The sequence below is a fragment of the Bos javanicus genome, chromosome 7 (assembly GCF_032452875.1).
Source record: "Bos javanicus breed banteng chromosome 7, ARS-OSU_banteng_1.0, whole genome shotgun sequence".
Lineage (NCBI taxonomy): Eukaryota > Metazoa > Chordata > Mammalia > Artiodactyla > Bovidae > Bos > Bos javanicus.
Genome location: NC_083874.1, coordinates 11,430,873 through 11,453,429, shown reverse-complemented (window position 1 = coordinate 11,453,429; position 22,557 = coordinate 11,430,873). Strand labels below are relative to the sequence as shown.

Sequence of the window (22,557 nt, the reverse complement as noted above, 5' to 3'; positions counted from 1 at the left end):
CCATCCCCTACCCCATTACAGGTCACCTCTATTCCGCCGCAGAACTGTAAGCAACATCTTAGGTTCCAACTGGGGGTCACCCACTTATTAACTGTATAGATATGTTCAGTTCAGTTCAGTCCAGTTGCTCAGTCGTGTCCGACTCTTTGCAACCCCATGAACTGCAGCACACCAGGCTTCCCTGTCCATCACCAACTCCAGGAGTTTACTCAAACTCATGTCAGTGATGCTACCCAACCATACAGGGAGAGGGGAAAAAAAACAAAAAACCAAAAACCTCTGGGCCTCGGTTTACCTGTCTGTAGAGCAGGGATGATAGTAGTACCTACTTCAAAGGGTATTTGCTTCATCTTTGTTATATTATTTCCCCATGCCCAGAGTCCCCTAAGACCCTCAAGTACTCTTGCCAGATAAAATACAGGACACCCAATTAAATCTGATTTTATTTAAATCATTTCATATCAGTATGTCCTATGCAATAGTTAGTTGGGCCATCTTTCTATTAAAAAAATTTTTTTTTACTTGCTCTATAACTGAAAATCAAATCTATCTGGATCTCCTGTATTTTTATTTGCTAAATCTGGCAACTGTATTTCTGAGCCATCATCTCTGGCATGAAACCACTCCAACTCTGGTCTCCCTTGTCTCCTTGCTTCCAGCCTTACTTACTCCATCCATTCTCCAGAGAGAGCCAATTAAATCCAATCACATTTCCCTACCGTCCACTGCAAAAGTTCCTCTGTGGTCCCCCTTGTCACCTACAAGACCTTGCTTGTCAGGTTCCCACCTTCTTTCCAACCTGCCTTTCACACCAACCTGTCAACTGCCAACTTGTTTAGATCCTAGGCCACCACCTCCTCCAGGAACCCTTCCTCACCTCCTGCCATGACCCTCTGACTTTATACTCTGACTCTAAACACTTCTGTCTCCCCAGTCAACCATTTGAATGATACAGTCAAGAAAATAAAGGTAACTGGGGTTGGGGGTGGGGGATGTACCTGTCCACCTGGCCTCAGTGTTGTTACCTACTCTCTTCCCCACCCCATGGGATCCAGGCCCTAGGAAACCCCTCAAGCAGCCCCCTTAGGGGTCCTGTGGGCAGCTGGATGGCGGCTAGTATGGGTCCTGGGCGCCTAGAGTTAAGTGATGCTGGCTCTTGGGGGACTCTCTCCTGCCCTCAAGTAGCCTGGAAGCCTGGGAGGGCACCTGGCACAGCCTTGCATCAACAGCCCCAAGGAGCCTACCTGGCCCATCTAAGCTCCAGTGTGGATTCATAGCCTTGCTGGAAACTCCCACAGATACAACCGCCCCCAAGAGGAGGCATGCACCCCCCTGAGAGGAGCGTAGGAGCCCAAGTCACCCTGCCTGGTTTCAAGTTTGGTGTCCTGCCTCCTCTGGCGAAGGATTGTGCCTCTCTGTGACTCAGTTTCCCCGTGTGTCAAATGGGAATACCAGTGGACTGTCAGAGGGCTATTGTGAACATTAGATAATGTCCATAGTGGTAAAGAACCTACCTGCCAATGCAGGAGATGCAAGAGACACCAGTTCCATCCCTGGGTCAGGAAGATACCCTGGAGGAAGAAATGGCAATCTACTCCAGTATCCTTGCTTGGAAAATTCCATGGACAGAGGAGCCTGGAGGGCTATAGTCCATGGAATCACAAAAAGTCAGACACCACTGAACGACTGAGCACGCGTGTAGAACACAGCTTGGAACATAGAACGTGCTCACTGTTAGCTACTCGGTGGGGGGGGGGGGGGGGCGGATGGTGAAAAGTCAGAAGCCATGATCACAGCCCTCCTGACCCCCACCCCCAGATCGGCTCCCCAAATCCCTATAGGAAAATGGCTTCGACCTCTTGACAGTAGCTCTAACCTAACTTCTCAGGGTTCGTCTCACCCCACAGAGAGTCCCTAGTGCCATCCCCTGGCTCTGGTATCGGCCTCCTGAGAACCAGAGACAGGTCTGTTTGAGGACCCTCTGTTCTCCCCCATCCCCAATCCCGCTGCCAGTGAACCACCAACTCCTTCGCCCTCATCTCTGTGTCAACCAGGACTGTAGACCTGATCTGAATCCCTAGTCTGAATAAAGCCACCGGGTCCCGGAGCCTCTCACAGCTCCCACCCGGCTAGAGGCTCGAACCCGTGTCCTCGAGCGCAGACCCGGGGCGGAACCGGCGGCAGTTGCCGGGTAACGCGCTGTTTGTTGGCGCGGGGGGCGGGGCCGGCGCGCGGGGTGACTCACAGCGGCGTGATGCTGGCGGGCGCGGCGCCCGGCAGCCTGGCGGGCGGCCCGGCCCAGGCTGGCCCCGGCGGCTGGAGGGGCCGGGCGGCGGGGGCGCCCCAGCCTCCAAGTGGGTGCCCAAGGCCGGCTGGGAAGTGGCAGAACAAGCCCCAGCTGCCGACATCGGTTCGAATTTCTGCCCAGCCTCTCACTCTCGGGTGTGACTTAGGCGCTCCTTGCCTCAGTTTGGTCATCAGTAAAATGGACGCCACATTACAGGCTGCAGTAACCCATTACTGGGCTACAAAGCAGCTGGGGTCATTACATATTTACACTGTCGGGCATCACTTTGTGCTCTGACTCGGTTTGATCTTGTATCTTTGAGCAAACTTCATAATCTCACCGAGACTCAGTTTCCCCATCTGTTAAAGTAGCAAGGACGTCTCACCTCTCCGGTGGTTTGGAGATTCCACGAATCAGTAGTGAGACAATAGCTGGCGTATCTTAGTACCAGGGGTCTGCCCTCCGCCCCACCAAGGACCAGAGGGACTGTGGGAAGTTTTCTTCGTGGTCCGAACCATGTAGAGAGGGGAGGGTAGGCGCCCCTGGAAATAAATGAGTGTGAATCACAGGCCCAGGGTAGGGTGCCATGAACCTGGCTGCTGGGGCCCCAATCCTGAAGTTGGCGCTGGCAGCACCTGCTGCAAGGGGGCAGGAGGGAGGCCTGAGCGTGAGTCACTGCCCAGCAATGAGGAGTGACTCACGCAGGGCGTGGTCCCCCGGCAGCCCCCCCACCCCAGCGTCCCAGCCGCTCCCACAAAGGCCCTTTGAGAAAGTTCCCCACCCCCCTCCCCCAGACTCTGGGCCCTCTGGGGGAGACTGTGCTGTGGGGCCAAGGCCCTAGTGGGCTGCCCCCAGGACCCCCGCCTAGGCCGGGGAGGCGCCAGCTTGCTTCTGCAATGTCTGTGAAGAGTCACCGTGGGCAGCAGAGCGTTCCCAGAGAGGGGGCTTTTAGGTTGCCTGAGTCATTAGGGGGACAGTGGAGGGTCACACGCATACAGTGGGTAAAGTTGAGTCAGGCTGTCTGGTTGGGCGTGTAGGCCAGGGCCCTTGGAATCAGGCTTTGAAGACATCATTCTTCCCACCCCGGGAGAGCCTGCAACTCAGGAAGCCCATGACTTTGGTAGGAAACAAGGGTACTGGCGAAACGTCTCAGCATATCTCCCTGACTTTGCTAGCCCTCCACCTAGGCATCCTCTCCTTGCAGTCCCTCTGTGTTTTTTTGGGGGGGGCGGGTGTGGTAGGGGGGTGGGAGGGTGGGGTTTGGCCACATAGTGTAGCATCCAGGGTCTTAGTTCCCAGACCAGGGATTGAACCTGCCCCTCCTGCAGAGGAAGTGCAAAGTCTTAACCACTGAATGGCCAGGGAAGTCCCAGTTGTCCTTCTTAAGCTTGGTGTGGGAAGGACAGCAGGGCCTGGACTAGGCTGAGAGCAGAGATCCACTGAAGGCAAAATTTATGGGGACACCAAAACTTTACTCAGTGTGTGGGTGCTCAGTTGCTCAGTCGTGTCCGACTCTTTGCCACCCCTTGGACTGTAGTCTGGCAGGCTCCTCTGTCCATGGAGATTCTCCAGGCAAGAATACTGGAGTGGGTTGCTGTGCCCTCCTCCAGAGGATCTTCCCAACCCAGGGACTGAACACACATCTCTTATGTCTCCTGCACTGGCAAGCAGGTTCTTTACCAGTAATGCCACCTACTTACTAAAACATCAAGATTAAATATTTTTTATAACAACTTTATTGATATAAAATTCATGTATCATAAATTAACCTTTTTTATGTACAATTTTTATTATTTTTTTGGCCACAATGTTTGGTTTGCAGGATCTTTGTTCCCCAATCAGAGATTGAACCCACACCCCCTGCAGTGGAAGCATGGAGTCTCAAACCACTGATCTGCCAGAGCAGTCCCCAACGAACCTATTTAAAGTAAATAATTCAATGTTTTTAGTATATTCATAGAATTGTGTAACTTTCACATTTTCATTAACCCCCCAAAGAAACTCAGTACCCATACGCGATCACTCCCCAGATGCCCCCATCTCCCCCACCCACTGTACCCCCACACTCCTTTCTGTCTCTATATACGAATGGACTCATACAATGTGACTTAATGACTAGCTTCATTCACTTTTCAAGATGTGCTCAAGTTGTGGCATGTATCGCAACTTCATTCCTATTGATTGCTAAATCATATGTGGTATAGATACGCCACATTTTTTAAAATCCATTCATCAGTTAATGGACATTTGGGTGTTTTTCACTTTTTAGCAAACAAGAATAATGTTGCTATGAACATTCATGTACACACTTTTGTGTGGGAAATCAAATAATAGACAGGGTTTGATAGGGTGGGGATTAGGGAAATGTGAGTGAGGTGAGTCATCAGAGGGCAAAATTGAGTCCTGTCTAGATTTGTGCTTTACCAGTGAGGTTGCCACTTGTCACTTGGCTACTGGGCAGCTGAAACCTGGCTATTCCAGACTGAGATATGTTGTAAATATAAAGCTTGTTTTCAGGAATGTGAAATATCTCAAGAATTTTTTTAAAAAATCTTGATTACATGTTGAAACCATGCTATTTTGCATATGTCAGGTTAAATTGCATATATTATCAACATTCATTTCACCTGTTTCTTTTTACTTTTTGTAATGAGGCTACTAGGGGACTTTTCTGGTGGTCTAGCAGCTAAGATTCTGAGCTTCCACTGCAGGGGATACTGGTTCCATACCAGGATGGGGAACTAAGATGCCACATGCCACTCACTGTGGCCATAAGACCCCCCCCCCAAACAAAAACAAGCAAACCGGTAATGGGGCTACTAAAAATTGTTTTATTACACACGTGGCAGGTCACATTTGTGGCTCTGTTGTTATTGTTTAGTGGCTCAGTCGTGTCTGACTCCTTTGCAACCCCATAGACAGTAGCCCACCAGGCTCTTCTGTCATTGGGATTTCCCAGGCTCAAGAGTACTGGAGTGGGTTGCCATTTCCTCCTCCAGGGGATCTTCCCAAGGATCTTCCCAAGGTCTGACCCAGGGATCAAACCCAAATCTCCTGCATTGGCAGGTGGATTCTTTATTGCTGAACCACCAGGGAAGCCCATTCGTGGCTTTAAAAGTATACAGCACTTTTCTTGGAGAGTGGTGGGCTTGTTGCCTGTTTCTTTCTCTTCCTTACTTCTCAAGGGGGTGCCTGATCACACTAAGTGGTGAGTCAGGCCAATGCTCCCAGTCACCTCTGTCCTCGACCTCTGTACAGAATCTGTCAACTTTGGGGAGCTCCCTTGCAGTTCAGGGGTCAGGACTCCATGCTTCCACCGCAGGGGGCAAGGGTTGGATCCCTGGTCAGAGCACTAATATCCCACATGACGCACGGTGTGGCAAAAAAACCCACAAAAGAATCTGTTACCTTTGCCTACTTCCTCCTTGGCCGCAGGACACTACATTCTCCTGCTGGCCTTTCTCCTCCTCCTGCTCCTCCTCAGTCTTTTGAAATGCCTCTCAAACGCTCTCCTCCCCAGGCAGAGCTTTGGTCACTACGTGTTGACGACCTTCCTCTCCAATCATCTCCTCGAGGGGGCCCTCAGGTGTCTCCGACTCTGTCTGCTCATCCTTCCTCCGTGGTTCCTTGGCCCCCACACTTGGTCCACCCCTGAGACCCGTCTGCCTCCTGAAGCTGCCTGTTTCCACCTGTTCCCCGGGGCCTCCGTCCTAATTCAAGCTGGTGGACAGCCAGCCACATGGGTCTCCTCGTTGGCCCTCTGCTTCCACTCATGTCCTGGTTGCTGTGTGCTTGCCCTGGTGGACCTGCTGATCACCTCCCACTAAATCTGCTACATCGTGATTTCAGACAATGGTTACACAACTTGTATGCATATGTCAAAACTCAAAGAACCATGTAAAGGCAGAATTTTACTCTGTGTAAATAATAACTCAATATATTTAACTAAAAATAGAAACCCAGGCTTCCCTGGTGATTCAAAGATAAAGAATCTGCCTGCAAATGCAGGGGACACGAGTTCAGTCCCTGATCGGGGAGTAAGTATTCCACATGCTGCAGGGCAACTAAGCCCATGTGCCGAAACCACTGAAGACCACGTGTCCTAGAGCCTGGGCTCTGTAACAAGAGAAGCCACTGAGATGAGAAGCTCGAGCACTGCAACTGGGGAGTAGCCCCCACTCACCACAGCTGCAGAAAGCCCATGCACAGCAATGAAGACCCAGCACAGCCATAAAAAACTAAATTAAAACAAATAAAACTTTCCAAATCTTCCCACCCTATACTTATATCCAAACCCCTCATTGACCACCAAGGCCCTGCATGACCTCACCCACTCCAGAAGCCTTCCCTGATTGCACCTCATCCTCCAGACTGGCCCCACGCCTCCCCAGTACTCCCTTATGCTTCTGGCTTTCAGCTCTGGAAACTCTTGGCTAGCTACGTGACTGCCTCACCTGCCAGTGGCAGGCAGGCAGGTGCCACGTCATTTTGTTCTTCAACACGTCAGAAATGTAGTGATCATCAATACGTCCAGACAACAGTCTGAGACTCTGCTCTCGGTGCTCCAACATATAATGTTCAAAGGTGATAGGGTGGACTTCCCTGGTAGTACAGTGGCTAAGAATCCGCCTTGCAATGCAAGAGACATGGCTTTGATCCTGGGAAGATGCCACATGCTATGGGGCAACTAAGCCCATGTGCCACAACTAATGAGCCTGAGCTCCAGTAGCCCTTGAGACCACGTGCTGCAACTACCGGAGCCTGTGCTCTGCAACAAGAGAAGCCACTGCAATGAGAGGCCTGCACACCACCCACCACAAAGAGTAGCCCCTGCTTGCCGCATCTAGTGAAAGCCTGCGCATAGCAAAGAAGACACAGCGCAACCAAAAAATAAAAAAAAATAGAGTTATGAAAAAAAGAACAAGCTAAAGCAAGGGGGTGGGATTTTAACGAGGGGCATCTGGGAAGGTCTCACTGAGGACATGATATTTAAGTAGAGACTTGAAGGAAGTGAGGGAGGCAGCCTTGTGGGTACCTGGGGGAAGAGAGTCCTGAGCAGAGGGAATGGCCAGTGCAAAGGTCCTGAGGCCGGACAATACCCTGTGTGTTTGTGGAACAGTGAGGAGGCCCATGTGGCTGGCGCAGAGGGAATGAGGGAAGGAGGAAAGGAGGTGAGGCAGGGAGGGGACAAGATAGATATAGTGTGCAGGGCTGTGGGGAGGACTTGGGCTTTTGGTATGAATGAAATGGGAACCATGGAAAGTTTTGAGCAGGGAAGGGACTAAGGCATTCACTGGTGCTGTTGGGCCATGGTAGAACAGACTGTGTGAGGTTGGAGCACACGGAGAAGGAGGTGGCAACTGCGTAGGTCCAGGGGAGAGATTACGGTGGGGTGGCCCTGGGTGGGAACTCTGGAGAGGGGAGGATGCCTTTAGAAGAGACAGTAACTGAACTTGTTAATGGATTGCATTTGTTAAGAAGGGTTTTGGCTGAAGCAGCTGGAAGAATGGAGCTGCCATTTCCGGAGACAGGGAACATGGCTGGAGAAGCTGGTTTGTGGTTGAGTGAACTAGCTCCCAGCCCAGGCCTCACATGGACTTGGAGAGTCGCTGCCCGGACTCCAGTGGGATGTGGAGGAAGGTGTGTTCACAGCCTGAGCCTTGCCTAGGCACACATTTGGGCACATACGGACACCGCCCAAGACCCCCACAGCCCGGCACACCCAGTCATGGCCACAACCTTGCAGGGGGGTCCTTGGGGACTGGGGCTCGGGGACTGATGGGAGTTGAGAAGACCCTTCTGGTTGACACACCCACCAGGGCTACATCTGGGTCCCTAAGGCGACCCCCCCAGGGGACAGGAGGTGATATGGGGTGGAAAATCTCTCAGGGAGAGGTTCAGGAAGGACCGCTGGCTGAGTCACAGCCGTGGGTCCCCTATGAGTCAGCACTGGCAGGGGCCCCAGAACTAGGGTCTGGGGTGGGGCAGGCAGTTCCCACGCCAGAAGGAACCAGGCAGCTTGGGCACTGGGGCTTCCCTCTCTGCCCCTCCCATCCTGCAATGGGCTCCGAGGGATATTCAGAGGACTTTGGGGTAGGGGGTGGGACTAACCACTGGGCCAGGATCCAGGAGTCCTCTCTCCTGATCTGACCCAGCTCAGGAATGCTGAGGCTGCCCACCCAGCTTGTGTTGCAGCAAGAAGGAGCAGAGCTAGACCTTAAGAGGGACCACGTGCGGCGGGGCGGGGGGGGGGCGGGAGGTTGTCTATGCAGAGTCCTCAGCGGCTAGGAGGAAGAGGGAATTGAGAGCCAGCGCACTCCGGCAGCCCGAGGGCTCTGGAGTCTGCTGCCCCCTGCTGCTGGCTGTGGGAAGTTTAGCGGGCCTGAGTGCTTCTTCAAAAGGATCCTGGGAGATGGGGAAAGACCTTGCACAGAATCCCAGCTCTGCAGCCTATGGCTGTGCCTTACTGGGCAAACAGCAGTCCCTTTCTGGTCCTCAGTTGCCTGTATGTAAAAATCACAATATGCGCTTCATTGGCTTGCTGGGAAGAGTCTGCGATAGCTGGGATTGAATGAAGACATCATTTCAATGCAATCTTTTTCAGTTAGAATGGGGAGGGTGCATAAGGGACATCCACAAAGCTGTCTCCAACTGCTGAGGCCCAATTACTGTTTACTCACATCCTCTTCCTTCTCCTCCAAGGAATTAGCCTCTATTTGCAGGGAAGTCAGGTACAGAGTAGGGCTGAACCCCAAAGGCCTCTGGGGGACTCCCAAGGGAATATCCACCCTCCTGGGCCTGCTGGAGCTTGGCTTTCTGGGCTGAGACCTGAGGAAAGAAGGAAGGTGTGGGAAAAGGAGACTTATCAAGGAGAAACTGAGGCAGGACATTGAGGGGGATGAAGGGGAGGGCTGTTGCCTGGTGGAGCAGGGCCCTGATCCCAAAAGGGTTAAGGCCTGGGTTTTGGGGAGGTGAGGGGCTCGAAGGTTTCCTTTACCCCGGCTTAGACTGGAGCAGGGAAGAAATACACAAAATGAGAAATTGGTCAGCTCAGTCCTGGGCCATGAAGTTCAGCGGGCACCACAGACTCCCCTGAGGTGACTTCTTTCTGCCAGTCGAGGTGGCCACGGCAGGCCAGCATTGTGTGTATTGATGGGAAGTATAAGGGGAGGACCTGTGCAAATTCCTGGAGGAATCCTCCAGCGGTGTACTGTTGCTGCTGTGTGTGCCACGTACCTGGTGTGTGTGTGTGTGACCACGGGGGCTCCGTGTAAGCATCTCGGGGGGATCAGGGGAGCCCCACCCCATGCACAACTTCTGAGTCCATCTCCTGTATGTGATCTCTGTACCTGGCCTGTCTGTGTATTTACACTGGATGGTCCCAGGTACACATGGCCCCAAGCATCCCTGTATCTTGTGTGTCTTTATGGACCCTTTGGGCTTCCCGGGTGGCACTAGTGGTAAAGAACTCGCCTGCCAACGCAGAGATAAAAGAGCTGCAGGTGTGATCCCATGGTTGGGAAGATCCTCTGGAGGAGAGCATGGCAACCCACTCCAGTACTCTTGCCTGGAGAATCCCAAGGACGGTGGAGACTGGCAGGCTATGGTCCATAGGGTCACGCTTCAGTCACACACGACTGAAGCGACTTAGCACGCACACGTGGACCCTGTAACCCTAGGACCTGCCGGGGGAAGGGGGGACTTTGTGTGTCTGTGTGTACCCCTGAGATTGTGTACCTGACATGTCTTATGGGTGTATTTCTGTTCTGTGTATATAACCGCGTGTTGTGTCTGTGTATCCATCCACGTGTGCTGAACTGTTGTGTGTCAGGGTGTTCCCATGGCTGTGCACTTGATGAGTGGGGAGGTGTGCTGGTTCTATGTTTACACCGGTATGTCTGTGTACCTTGTGTGAGACCCTGGGCGTGTGTGTACGTGTTTTGGGGCCATTCCTGCGAGTCTGTCTGTTTCTGTGCCAGGATTTTCTGTGTATGCCCCTGGGATGCTCTGTGTACTCTGTTTCAGTTCTGAAGACATTCTTCTTGTCGCTGGATGTGGTGCGTGTCTGTATCTTGCATGTGTCTGTGTGGCCCCAGGTGCCCCTACGTGTGTAGTGGGTTTTATGAACAAGGTTGTGTGGCGGGTGCCCCGTGTCCTACCATTCCCTCGGCTGGGTTTGTGTCTGGAAGTCCCTCGCACACCCTTCCCTGTGTTTGTGGTCCGCGTGCCTTTGTGCGCGTCTGCTCCCCGTGCGCCTTTGAGGTCTGCGTGCATCTGGGCTCCAGCGTGTGCCCGCTCGCGCCCCCGTGTCCCCGTGTCCCCTGCGCGGAGGCCGGGAGCTGCGTCCTGGAGTCCCGTGGGCATCCCCGCTTGCATCCTGGTGCGCCTGGCGGGAGGCCTCGGGGCACACACGGCCGCGGCTGGACCCACCGCCCGGCAGGAGCTGGGAGGTGGGAGGGGGCGGTGGCGGCGGGGAGCGCGGGCACGTCACCGAGACAGACAGGCGGGCGGGCGGGTGGGAGGCGGCGGCCGCGGGTTCGAGCCGGCGCCGGAGCCCCGCGGTCCCCTCCCCCTGCCCGCGGCCTGGGGAGCCCCCGCCCAGCCCCGGAGCCGCCAAAATGCAATTTCCCGTGCCGGCGCCTCGCGGCTCGGGGGGCTTTTCCGGGCGGGTTTTGGACAGAAGAGGGGGAAACAAGGCGGCGGCCCCAAAACGAGGTGAGCGCGGGCGCCGGGCGGGCCCGGGGCGCGAGCGGGGCGGGGGCCGCCCGCGGGGAGGGGGCGCGGCGGGGCGGGGCGGCAGCGGGACCCGCCGCAGCCCCCTCGCGCACCTGCTCGCGGCCGGGGGGCGGGCGCCCCGGCCTCTGCAGCCCGGCCCTCCATTGTTGCGGCGGCTGGGGAAGGGGGGCGGGGAGGCCCTGGCGGCTTCTCTGTGTCTCGCTTTCCCCGAGAGGGGCCCCCGGAGGACCAGACCCCCACTCCAGAGGGGACAGACCCAGAAGTCCCAGGCCAGCTGGGGGCCGCCGGGGGGAGGGCGGGCCGAGATGCCCCTGTGGGGAGGGGACGCAGGCTGAGGGTCGGAGGGGCATGGGTGCCGGGCCTCCTGACACCTGACCGTAGGAGGCCCTGGAGCCGGGCGGCGGCCAGCTTTGTTCTTGGGGGAGCAGGGCGGATGGGGGCCTCGGATATCCCGGACCGGGAGAGGCTCTGAGCCGGCGCGCGCGTTCGAGTAGGCGCTCCCGGCCAAGTTCACGGGCGTGCAGGCCTGTGCGGGCCCTGCGGAGACGGATCCCGGCGGGGGCTTCCCGCTCGGGCCTGGCTGCGGCGGCGGGCCAGGGGCGACAGCGGCGCCGCCTGCCGGAGCCCCGGGGCCCTCCGCAGCCAGCCCCCCGCCGCTGCCCCCGCTTGTCATTACCGCCGGATGCAGAGTATTTACCCGGGCCAAGGTTTGCTAACAGGAACACGCCCTCAAAAAGAGGCCGTAAAAAGGAAAAATTGGCCGGGAATCCCACTACTGGGGAACCCTTTTAAAGCGACAAGGCGCCTTTCACAGGGACCTCACCCTGGAGGACATGCATTGGGGGCGGGGGGAGGGGACGGAGAAGACCCCTTATTGGCTGATGGGATCTGAGATACACCCTGCATCCCACTACATTTCAGTTCCCCCATCTCCTTTCCCACCGATTCTCCACCTCCCTGGACTGCTCACAGATACACTTACAGAGTCACAATTAGATGAAGACCCCAAATCTACACTCTATACTCCCGCATAAATCATCCCCATTGTTATTCACATCACCTGCCAGAACGCTGATGTACACACACAGTCACCCATCATAACACTGCCACGTGGGCACACATCACCCACAATGACAAGAACACCCAGGGCTGACACCTGGGAAAACATTGCCACAGAGAAACGAAGCTGCCACCAACCGGGGTAGACATATCCTTGCACATAACACTGACACACACACATAGTTTTCTGTTGCACACACAGACACTTCTATGCTCACTGTCCCATGGGCACCCACAGGTGCCCACAGTCATCAGAGTAATCTGACAACCGAAGCTAGGTAAATGTCCCAACACAGGGACACATGGACACCATTATTCTCAAGAACTTGGACATGCACACATAGATCTCTGTGTGCCTGCCCAGGCAAGGACACACCCAGTCACCCAGGCAAACTGACACACACACACACAGACGGTAAAGGCCTGCACAGATGATTGAGATTTTGACATCAGGTTATAGTAATCTTAATCTACACACATACAGTTAAACTGACCCTCCCAGACAACCATTACATCACTGTCACCCACAGACAGATATGAACAGTCCAATAGTACCAACACCCATAGTCACCCGCCCTGACACTTGATTATACCCTTAGACACCCCTGGGACTTCCCTGGTGCTCCCGCGGCTAAGAATCCATGCTCCCAATGCAGGGGGACCTGGGTTCAATCCCTGGTCAGGGAAATAGATCCCACACGCTAAAATGAAAGATCCCGCATGCTGCAACAAAGACTGAAAATCCCACATGTCACAACTAAGATCCAGTGCAGCAAAAAAACAAAACAAAACACTGATCTACAGACACAGTAACACATTTGCAGTGAAAATGACATACAGGAAAAGGACATAGAGACATGTAGAAATCCACAGTCACCTGAATGCCCACAAATCCAGCCCTTGTTTACTGAGCATCTGTTAGGTACCAGGGACTGTTCTCTCCTGAGGTTATAAGAGATGAAGATCCCTATCCTCCTGGAGCTGAATTTTTAGTGAGGAGGGGTCAGGGGGGCACCATCATCAGATGACAGACCACAGTCACCCACAGTGACATTGACAGACACCAGACACCCATGTACACCGGCTCACACATGGACCTGCAATTACCCACAATTAGCCTGACACATACCCACAGTCACACTGACATCCACACACAAACAGAAGCCCATGGGAGTGCCAACACAGACAACTGGTGTAGAGACAGCCAGCCACCCATTATGGCACATGCCTACCTTAACTAACGGACACCCACAAACCCCCTAAAATAGCCCACCAAAGTAGCTTTTGGACCCTCAAGCCCATCACAGCCTCCAAGTAACAGGCCCATAGGCAGTTGCTGCCTACATTTTTGCAGATGGGGCCCATCCTGACCCAGACCTATGGTCACTCTGCGCTACAAGCCTTGGTAGAAGTGTCTGAATTTCTCATCAGCCTCTCCCAGGCCCCTCCACGGCCCCCAACCCCAACTCCAGGGAGGCTTCTCGCCTCCCCCAGCCCTGGCCCCACATCTGGTGGGCTTGAGAAGGAAACTCAGGTTCCTGGCTGAACTGGCTGCCCTCAGGGTCCTGAGCAGGACAGACAAGCCCCTTGTCTGAGGACGTGGAGTCAAAAGCCTGAGCAGCCAGCAAGTGGAGAGGAAGCCTGGGGAGGGCGGGGTGGCAACCTGAGAGGCCATGTAGGTATCATGGAAATGAGGGGCCTGCTGCCTGCCAGTCTAGACAGCCTGGGCCATCAATGAGACCCCACATGGGGACTCCTGTGTACACTGCCACTGCACATTCCATAATGGGCTCTTTGTCTGCCAGGCCCTGAGTACCTCCTCCTCCGCGTGTTCCCCGCCGCCAGGTCCTGTGCACACACACACAAGGGCACAGACACAGGGACATATGCACATTGGGACACAGGAGGGGCACACAAGCCACTAGATACCCCGGAAGCCCTGCATCTCGAACCTCGTGCTCCTCCCCACTCCCACCTCCACACCAGCACCTTGTTCTTCAACTTGACAGCAGAGCTGCCTCCACCCATTGCCTGACCATCTGGCTTCACTGGAACCTCTCACCTCTGACCCCTGACCCCCAGACCCCATGCCAGCTGCTCTGCCTTCCTGAGCTTAGGATGAGGGTGGGGGTGGGGATAGGCTCTGGGTCAGCCTGGCTGCGGAAAGGCTGCCCCCCACCCAGTCATTCCCAGCCCAGACAGGCCCTCCCAGCTGTAGTGTGGGGTCCCAGGGATAAGGAGGAGAAAGAGGCAGGGCCCCAGATTGGGGGTGGGAGGAGACAGCTCCCTGCCTCCCACCCTGCTGGGCTTCAAAGTCAGACTGGAGGCCCCTTCATCCCCGGAGGCCTCAGGACACTTGGCGGGAGAAACACTCAGCCACCTGCTGAAGGGCCCCAGGTGCAGACAGAGAGAAGGGAGACAGATCCAAGGCCGCCTTTCATCAAAGGGCAGCTCCAGACATGGAGGGAACAGGCGGACGGATATAGGGGAGATCAGGTGGCAAGGGCCAGACACGGATGACCCCAGACAGCCAGGGAGGGGCGCACACAGCAAGGCTGGGGACCCAGACTGATACCAGCCTTTGAGGGGCACAGTCAGACCCAGACAGGAGGACCCAAACACACAGCAGGGTGGGAAGCCTATACCCACCACGACAGACAAAGGGAGAGAGTCAGACCCCAGGTTATGTCCGGACAGCCCTTCCCCCATAGGGGGGTGCTGGGGCCTGCGGGCCTGGGGCACCTCTCTTTGATCCCAAGGCCCATCCTTTGGCCCCAGCCCTGCCTTCCTGAGTTGGGGAGACCCCTTACTAGGACCTACCTGAGGTAGGTCAAAGTTAAAGCCCTCAGGGAAAGGAGCAGTGGTCCCCGGAAGACCCCTCTCCCACCCCCAGCGCACTGTGGCCACGGTGCCTCTCCATGACCTGGCATTCTAACCTCTTGGTTGTTAAGAACCGCTGAGAGAGTTCTGGTCCAAACTCTCAGAACCTCACCTTCCTCATTGATAAAACCTCACCTTCCTCAGTGTATCCTAATAACAGGGTGATTATGTAAAGCATCATTATTAGAATTACTGTCATTGTTGTTAATACCCCTGCCCTCCTAACCTACCCTCCTCTCCCAGCATTCTGCTTGTTAGGACCGCTGTCCTCCCTGCAGGTGATCGCCTCTCCCAACACGCGCCCTAAGAAAGGCCTGGATACCCTGTGCCTGAATGGGGGAGGGCTCTGCAGGGCGGGTGGATGGTCCTTGGGAGAGGAGTCTCCGCGCGGAGCTCCAGACAGGGGTGGGAACCGGACTGGTCCCGGGTGGGCGAGAGGGCGGGCTCTGGGGAACGCAATCCGGGGCGGGGAGGGGCGGGTCTTACGGGAGTCGGGCTCCGAGGGGGTCCCCGGCGGACCTTCGCGGAGTTGAGATCCCTGGGAACGACCTTGGGGACGCGTAGGGACGAGGTCTCTGGGGGTCTGGGCAGGAGGATTTGAGAGGCCCTAGCGGGGGCTCCCGGAGACAGCTGTAGATGGGAGGCCAGCGGAGGTGAGCTCAGAGAGCGAGGCCCCGGGGCGGGCCTTAGAGGAGCTGGGTGGGCTCTTGGAGGACCGGCTTAGAAGGCGTGTTTTATGGAGATTGAGTTTGGGGGCGGGCTACATGGGAGTCTATCTGGGCGGGCTCTAGAGGGAGGGTCCTAGGGATGTGCAATTTGTGGGTGGGCTTCGAGGGGGCGGGCCTTGAGGGGTCGGACTGGAGTCGGTGGCTTGCGAGGGGCAGGTCTCTGGAGGCTGGCTCTAGGTGGGGATTTCGAGGGTGGGGCTCCGAGCGCCGTGCTTCCTCTGGCCGCCTCCGCGGAAGGTCATTTTTGGGTTCACTCAAGATCAGCACACCTAGGGGATCTGATTTGCCTTAAGTGTTACGGCAAGCGGTTTATCCTTTGGGGCTCGATATTGCCGTCAGTGAAATGGAAGGGGACTGGAAATTTGAAGTCTAGGCCATTCTCTTGGGGGGAGGGGGTCCCAGACCTCCCAGACCCAGGGAGGTGGGGAGCAGCCTTCTCTGAGACTGTGCGTGGGGGCACCCGAGGGGGAGGGCGGCTAACTCCACAGCCGCCCCTGGAGGGAGGGACTGGGGACCGGGTTTGAGGGTGAAGAAATGGGGAAGAGCATTAACGGGGTAAGCCTCGTGTAGTTATGCGCTTGGGCCCCCGTCTGATCCGACAAGGGCCCGAGTTTGGAAGCCCGGGACCCTCTGCGATCCTCTAGCTTCGCCCTTGTCCAACCAGCAGGTGGACCCACAAGGCGGGCTAGGCAGCGGCCCCACCTCGGGGCTCGAATTTGCAAAGTGCAGACTCAGACAACCCTCCCCCCAACCACCTTGGGTTGTTGTGATTCATAAACCATTGTGTCCGGAACACGGTGAAGCTCACTTAGGTATTACATTGTATTAAAATGACTTGTTTATCTCTCCGTTGCATCCATGCCCCCGGGGCCAGAACCACTTGGCCTCCAGACCTCTTGGGGCCTCTCGGAATCCCTCCTCTGCCTCTAGCTAAGGGTGCCCTCTGTTCTGGCCTGTCTCCCAAACTGATAATTGGAAGAAATATGCACCTTTGAGGGCCCTTTTGAGAATGCTTTGACTAAATGGGTTAGAAGCCCAGCGCCCGCTGCTGCTATATTTGCATAGCAAAGGTGACAGAAGTATCTGCTGATATTATTACTTAGATTTATCTCCTTTTTCCCTGTCCTGGAGCAGAGTTGGCTCCTTCCTGCTATCTGTTCCCTGAGTTAATAGATTCTCTAAGTCTCTCATTCCCTTCCCCTCCCTCACCCTACCCGGTTCCTTGACCCCCCCCCCCCCGCCAGCCTCCACTCCCTGCCCCCCAAGGAGTTGCCAAGGGTTTGGGGGAACATTCAACCTGTCGGTGAGTTTGGGCAGCTCAGGCAAACCATCGACCGTTGAGTGGACCCCGAGGCCTGGAACTGCCGTCCACCCACCCACCCATCACGACCCCCAACTTTCAGATCTGGGGCAGGGGCAGGGGATCCCGAACACATCCCCTCCCTTAGGCCACAGCGAAGGTCACAATCAACATTCATTGTTGTCGGTGGGTTGTGACAGAGACCAGACCCACCGAGGGATGAATGTCACTGTGGCTGGGCCAGACACAATCCTGGACTCCCCCGCTCCCGCCCCCCAAAACTGCTCAGCCAGAACCTGACCCTGACCCTGGCCTTTCACCCCTCGAGGAGGGCTGGTGTCTGGGGTACTTAAAGACACAGGCTAGATTTGGGGGCATCAATCCTGGAGGGCTGTGGACAGGAATTACAAGTTTAGGACTGGGCAGCTGAAAAACCTTTCTGAAAGGGATTAGGGGGCCCTGCTTCCAGACGGCTCAGTGAAGCTTTCTTGAATGAATGAATGAATGAGGTGTGTAGGCGGCACGTCACCTCTTCTCTGAGTTCCAGTCTCGGGCCCTGCTTTCTCACCCTTCTTACCTGGTACCTGCAGACCCCTCCTTTACCTTCAGTTGCCCACCTAGCACCTGATGCCCGTTGATCACCTGCCAGTCTGTGTCCCACCTGGGTGACTCGGGGGCACACCGCATCCTCCTGAGATGGAGCGCAGGTCTCATTTGAGAGGGCAATCAAGGTCCTGGCCAATCTAGGGGTCTCCCCTCTGCCCCGTTAGCCCCACCTGTGCCTGTGCTCTCTTCCCCATAATCCTCAGTCTCAAACCCTTTTCCACCCCAGGACCTGGAGAGACTGACTCCACAACACCTAAGGCTCCTGTAACTGGTGGGGGAGGCAGGCTTTGTTTGCCTTCGTGAATAACCCCAGGGCAGGTGACTTCAAACCCGTTTGTTCATCAGCTAAAAGGAGGTTCCACTGACAAGGGGTGTGAAAGCTCCCTGAGGGTGACCAGAGGTAGGGGCCTTGGTCCTTGTCCCCCCCCCCCCCACCATAAGACAGGCCCATCCTCCTTCCAAAGTCAGCTGGAAGGTCAGTGGCTCCCCCTCCCCCCTCCCCCAGTCCTGGAGAAGGAAGAAAGAAGTTACTAAGTTACTGACTACAGCACTGCTAGTCTTTGGGGTGGGGCTTCCAATGCCCCCACCTGCATCACTCTGGTTCTTCTGGAGGAGTAGACAAGGGCAGCCCTCTCAGTGCCCTCTGGGTGGGGTGTGTGGCTGCTTATTGCTGGTACCCCCTGCAGCCTGGGTCTTGTCACGCCCCCTCACCCTTAGCCTACCCAGAGGCCATGCAGCCCCGTGGCAGGTGCATTTCTGGGGGGAGCTGCAGCAAGCCCCCTGTGGCAATAGGGAACCTCCTACAGCCTGCTCCTCCCTCTTCACACCCCCTTGGAGTATAAGGAGGGAACTGACAGCCCAGACTCCTCAGCTCCAGAGAGGGGAAGGGAAGGGAGATTAGGCAGAAGTAGAGAGACCAGCTTGGGGGCGGCTGGGTTTCTCCTGTCTTCTGCCCCTCCACCTGGCACACGGGGCCCAGCCATGGGGACCTTCAACCTGTGGACAGACTACTTGGGTTTGGCACGCCTGGTTGGGGCTCAGCGTGAAGAAGAGGAGCCGGAGACCAGGCTGGATCGCCAGCCAGAAGCAGTGCCCGAACCGGGGGGTCAGCGACCCAGCCCTGAATCCTCACCAGCTCCCGAGCGCCTGTGTTCTTTCTGCAAACACAACGGCGAGTCCCGGGCCATCTACCAGTCCCACGTGCTCAAGGATGAAGCGGGCCGGGTGCTATGCCCCATCCTCCGCGACTATGTGTGCCCCCAGTGCGGGGCCACCCGCGAGCGCGCCCACACCCGCCGCTTCTGCCCGCTCACCGGCCAGGGCTACACCTCCGTCTACAGCTACACCACCCGGAACTCGGCCGGCAAGAAGCTGGTCCGCTCGGACAAGGCGAGGACGCAGGACCCTGGACACGGACCGCGCCGAGGAGGAGGTGCCTGTGCAGGTGGCTGGGGGGACTCGCTGCAGAGGGGGGTCTGCCCTGGGCTGACTTAGAGCCTCTGAGAAGTGGGTTAACCCCTGGGCTGACCCACTTCAGAGGGTTGGGTGGGGGAGAGAATCCATACACAATAGAAGGCTTAGAACCGTGTTCTAGAACTGTTGCCCTAGTGGGTAAGCTGGGGCTGGGGTTCCCTGTGTGACCTTGGGCAAGACACTCTCCTTCTCTGGGCCCACAGAGGGAACATTGTTTTCAGGCGCAGGGTGAGCTAGCAGGGAGGCCGTGGGGACTAGTGATGGGGTCTGGCAACAGGTACAGCAGGGGCTGCAATCTTGTGCGGAATGCAGGTGCCACGTGACCAGAGGGAAACAGCCTCACTTGTCCACTCATTTGCCAGGTGGTTTGTGAGGCTTGTCCTGTGCCAAGCACTGGGCTGGGCTTGGCCTTCAGTGGTAGATGGGACAGTGACAGTTATAACAGAAACGGGGGAGTCTAAAGGGAGCACTCAAGCTAGACAAAGCGGTCCAGGAGGGCTTCCTGGAGGAAGTGACTCCTGGAAACCTCATTCAGTTTGGTGAAATGCTGAAGGGGGTCTGGGCACTGGGGCTCACTAGGGAACTTGGTTAAATTCCGTGCGTCTGGGATGGGAGTATGCGTGCATGAAGGATGGAGGGGAAGGTGTCAGAAATTTCGGGAAAGGCTGCTTGCTGATCGCCTTGAAGAGTTTGGACTTGAGTACTAGGGAGCTGAGAAGGGGACACGAGTAGGTCTGTGTATTAAGGGTGTGTTAGACTGTGCGTGTGTTAGACCGTTGGGCTGTGGGGGTGGATTTGAGGGGGTTGGAAGAAGTTGGTCCTCCAGGCAGAGGTGTTCGAGTTGGCATCAGTTTGGAGGGAAAGAACCATGAGTTTGCTGTGTGTGGGTCACCCCCCGGGAGGGTGGCTGGAGGCTCCCTAAGGTCTGCACAGCCACAGAGGGTTCCCTCCATCTTGCTCATCAAATTCGGAGTCCAGTTTTGCAGGCCTGAGTGAGGCCAGAGCATCTGTACTTCTAACTAGATCCCCTTGACCTCCGTAGCCGGCAGGCTTTGAGTAAGCTAGGCTTACGTATCAGCAGTTACTATTACAGACTCGAAACACCTCCGCTTCTGCAGGTTTATAAGAGAAATCCGTTTTAGCAACTTTGGGGAAGTCAGCCAGCAGAGGGACCGGTTTGACGGGGCGGTACCCCATTACTGCCTCTCTCAGACTGGGGGCCCCTCGGAAAGTCACCAGAAGGGAGGACCCCTTCCCATCCCGGCGGCTGTGCGGGGAACACGTTAGAAGGGTTGTGAGACTGCCTGCGGGAGAGGATAGTATTCCTGTGAGGTCTGACAAGGTCCAACTGGGAGAGGGAGGAAGCGGAAGCGACACAGAGACGATGGTCTCAGAATCTTCTTTTTTCCCCTTAAGCCCGAGGGAACAGGAAAACTTGACTCAGGGGTGGGGTGGGGTCAGGGAGCCCTCACTACGATATTGGCACGGAAAGGCTGCCTGAGGCTGTCCTCCCAGGAAACTTTCTGAGTGTAACAAATCCGGGGTTCCCGGAGCCCTGCGGCCGCGAGGGGGCAGTACGGCAGGACAGAGTTGGGAGTTTCCGTTGCTTTGTGTCTGGCTCTGGGTCCCACCTGGGACTGCCCGGGGCTGCGAATAGCACAGGGGTGCTAGTCCGGAAGGAGCCTGCAGGTGGAGCCAGAGCCCCGGCAGCTCTGCAGGTTGAGTCGGAACTTCCGGATCATCGAATCATCCTTACTAAATGCTTTTCCCCTCCCCCAACTCTGCTTTTAAAATCTAGGTTCCAAAGGTGCCAGGAAGTCTTCTGGAACTCCTCCCTCTTCCTGCTGCCCCTCAACTTCTGCCTAAGGAGACTGGCGTGGGCAGGATGACGCCTTCACCTGGGGATGGGGACCCAGGCTCAGTGGAGGCTGGGTTTCAGGGAAGACCCACCCTCCGAGGATCCGCCCCCCAGACGGTGCCTCCAGCCTGGGGGCTTGGCAAAGGAGCCGGGTCTGGGACCACCGCCCAAAGCGCGCCCGCCCCCGTCACTGAAGGGGGTGGTCCTCAGGCACCCCTGCCCTTCTTCCCCAACGCTGGGCAACCAGTCAGCGCTCAATAAATGTTTATGAATGGATCAGCGTCATACGAAGCCCGGTCTTGGGACAAGGCATCGTGAACTGCGCCGCTGGGGCTGTCGCGTCCCTCAGCCTCCACATGTTACTCTGATCTCCGGTTTCCTCAACTGCTATTTGGATTTCTTTTCGCCCTGGGGCGCTGGGGTGAGGTGCTTTGGGCCGAGAAATGGCAGCTGGGGGGTCGCCCCAGCCCGGCACTTCTGAGCAGACATTTGCAGTGGAGTTAGTGCCATGAATCTTGTTTCTGTGACTTTTGTGTTTGCAGACTTTTCTGGCCACCTCTTGCATATTGACACGTCAGATGGGTAGATCCAGCACACTGGAGGCGGGGGCCTGATTTGAGGGGGCAATGGAGAAACAATTAGAGGTTCCCCCATCGTTGTCCTCACCTCAGAAGCCCTCAGTGAATGTTTAGGTTACCATCGATGCCCCAGAAACTGGGGGCCAGAGTCACATGCCAGGCCCTTCAGAACAAGGGAAGGACTTCTGGGTTGGGGCAGGGTGAGGGTTGGGGGCCATAAGGAATGGGAATATGTCCTGGTCAGTTGTGCCAGACAACAGCTTGGGCAAGGGGCACTGTGGAGGCTGTACTTCTTCAGGAGTGGGAGGGGACAGAGGTCCATCCCCACCCTGGTAGTGTGATCTGGTTCTCCTGGGGGGCTTGGCTTGGGGGGATCCCCACCCCATGTCTCCACCCCCAGATCTTGTTCCACCAGCCTTGATGGGGCAGCAGGTAAGAAGTGCCAGTCCACATTCCTTCTCCAGTCTGAGGGCTGGCCTGAGCCTGGTCTCCACCCCCAGCCTACAAGGTCTCCTGGGGTTGAGTCAGGGCAGAATTTGGACTTCCCAGAATTTGCCCTTGGCTTTGCCATTTGATCTGGGACCTGAGGCCACCTGAGGAGGGCTGCGGTGAGCCAGGGATCAGAAACGGCCCTTGAAGACAGCCTACTGCCCAGGCTTGGAGAGAAAAGGGAAGGAGGAGAAAGAAGACATGAGGGAGGCCTCCTCAGCAGTGCCAAGAGTTTCACATGGAGTCAGGGGACACAGTACCCTAGCAACTCTCAGCTACATACAAATGCTAATTATATAAGCCAGAGCCACTGGGGCTTGAGACCCAGGGAACAGGGTGACTGGGCACATTCTGGTGGGTTCAAGGAAGGGGCTGTACATTCTGCAGGGTAAAAAGGCTGGGGGACTCTGAGCCACCTGAATGGGATGTCCCAGGTATAAGAAGGTGGTGGCAGGAGGGCCCTCCCTGCCTTGGCCCTAGGAGTTAGGGTGCAGGGGCGACAGGCAGAGCAACAAATTAGTCTTGGGTCTGGTCCACCTAGTGGTGACCTATTTAACAGAAGC

At 56.2% G+C, this 22,557-nt stretch overlaps 1 protein-coding gene across 4 annotated transcripts; it reads left to right on the top strand.

The window, feature by feature from the left end:
* The first annotated feature begins 9,743 nt into the window (after nucleotides 1–9,743).
* NANOS3 (nanos C2HC-type zinc finger 3) lies at nucleotides 9,744–21,203 on the top strand. 4 transcript variants are annotated; one of them, XM_061421916.1, is made up of 2 exons: nucleotides 9,744–11,002; nucleotides 20,868–21,203. In XM_061421916.1, exons 1-2 carry the CDS (start codon nucleotides 10,290–10,292, stop codon nucleotides 20,956–20,958), a joined length of 804 nt encoding a protein of 267 aa, XP_061277900.1. In that variant the 5' UTR covers nucleotides 9,744–10,289; the 3' UTR covers nucleotides 20,959–21,203. The 4 variants fall into 4 exon arrangements, 3 of the variants coding, with proteins under 3 accessions (XP_061277900.1, XP_061277902.1, XP_061277901.1); XM_061421918.1 differs by lacking the exon at nucleotides 9,744–11,002 and adding an exon at nucleotides 11,708–19,028; XM_061421917.1 differs by lacking the exon at nucleotides 9,744–11,002 and adding an exon at nucleotides 11,708–19,040.
* The last annotated feature ends 1,354 nt before the right edge of the window (nucleotides 21,204–22,557 follow it).

Bases quoted from the DNA above. Each gene is read 5' to 3' on its own strand.
- NANOS3 (XM_061421916.1), top strand. From the start codon at position 10,290: ATGCTCTGTGTACTCTGTTTCAGTTCTGAAGACATTCTTCTTGTCGCT. The intron at 11,003-20,867 runs GTGAGCGCGGGC...TTTAAAATCTAG, and splicing joins GGCGGCGGCCCCAAAACGAG to GTTCCAAAGGTGCCAGGAAG.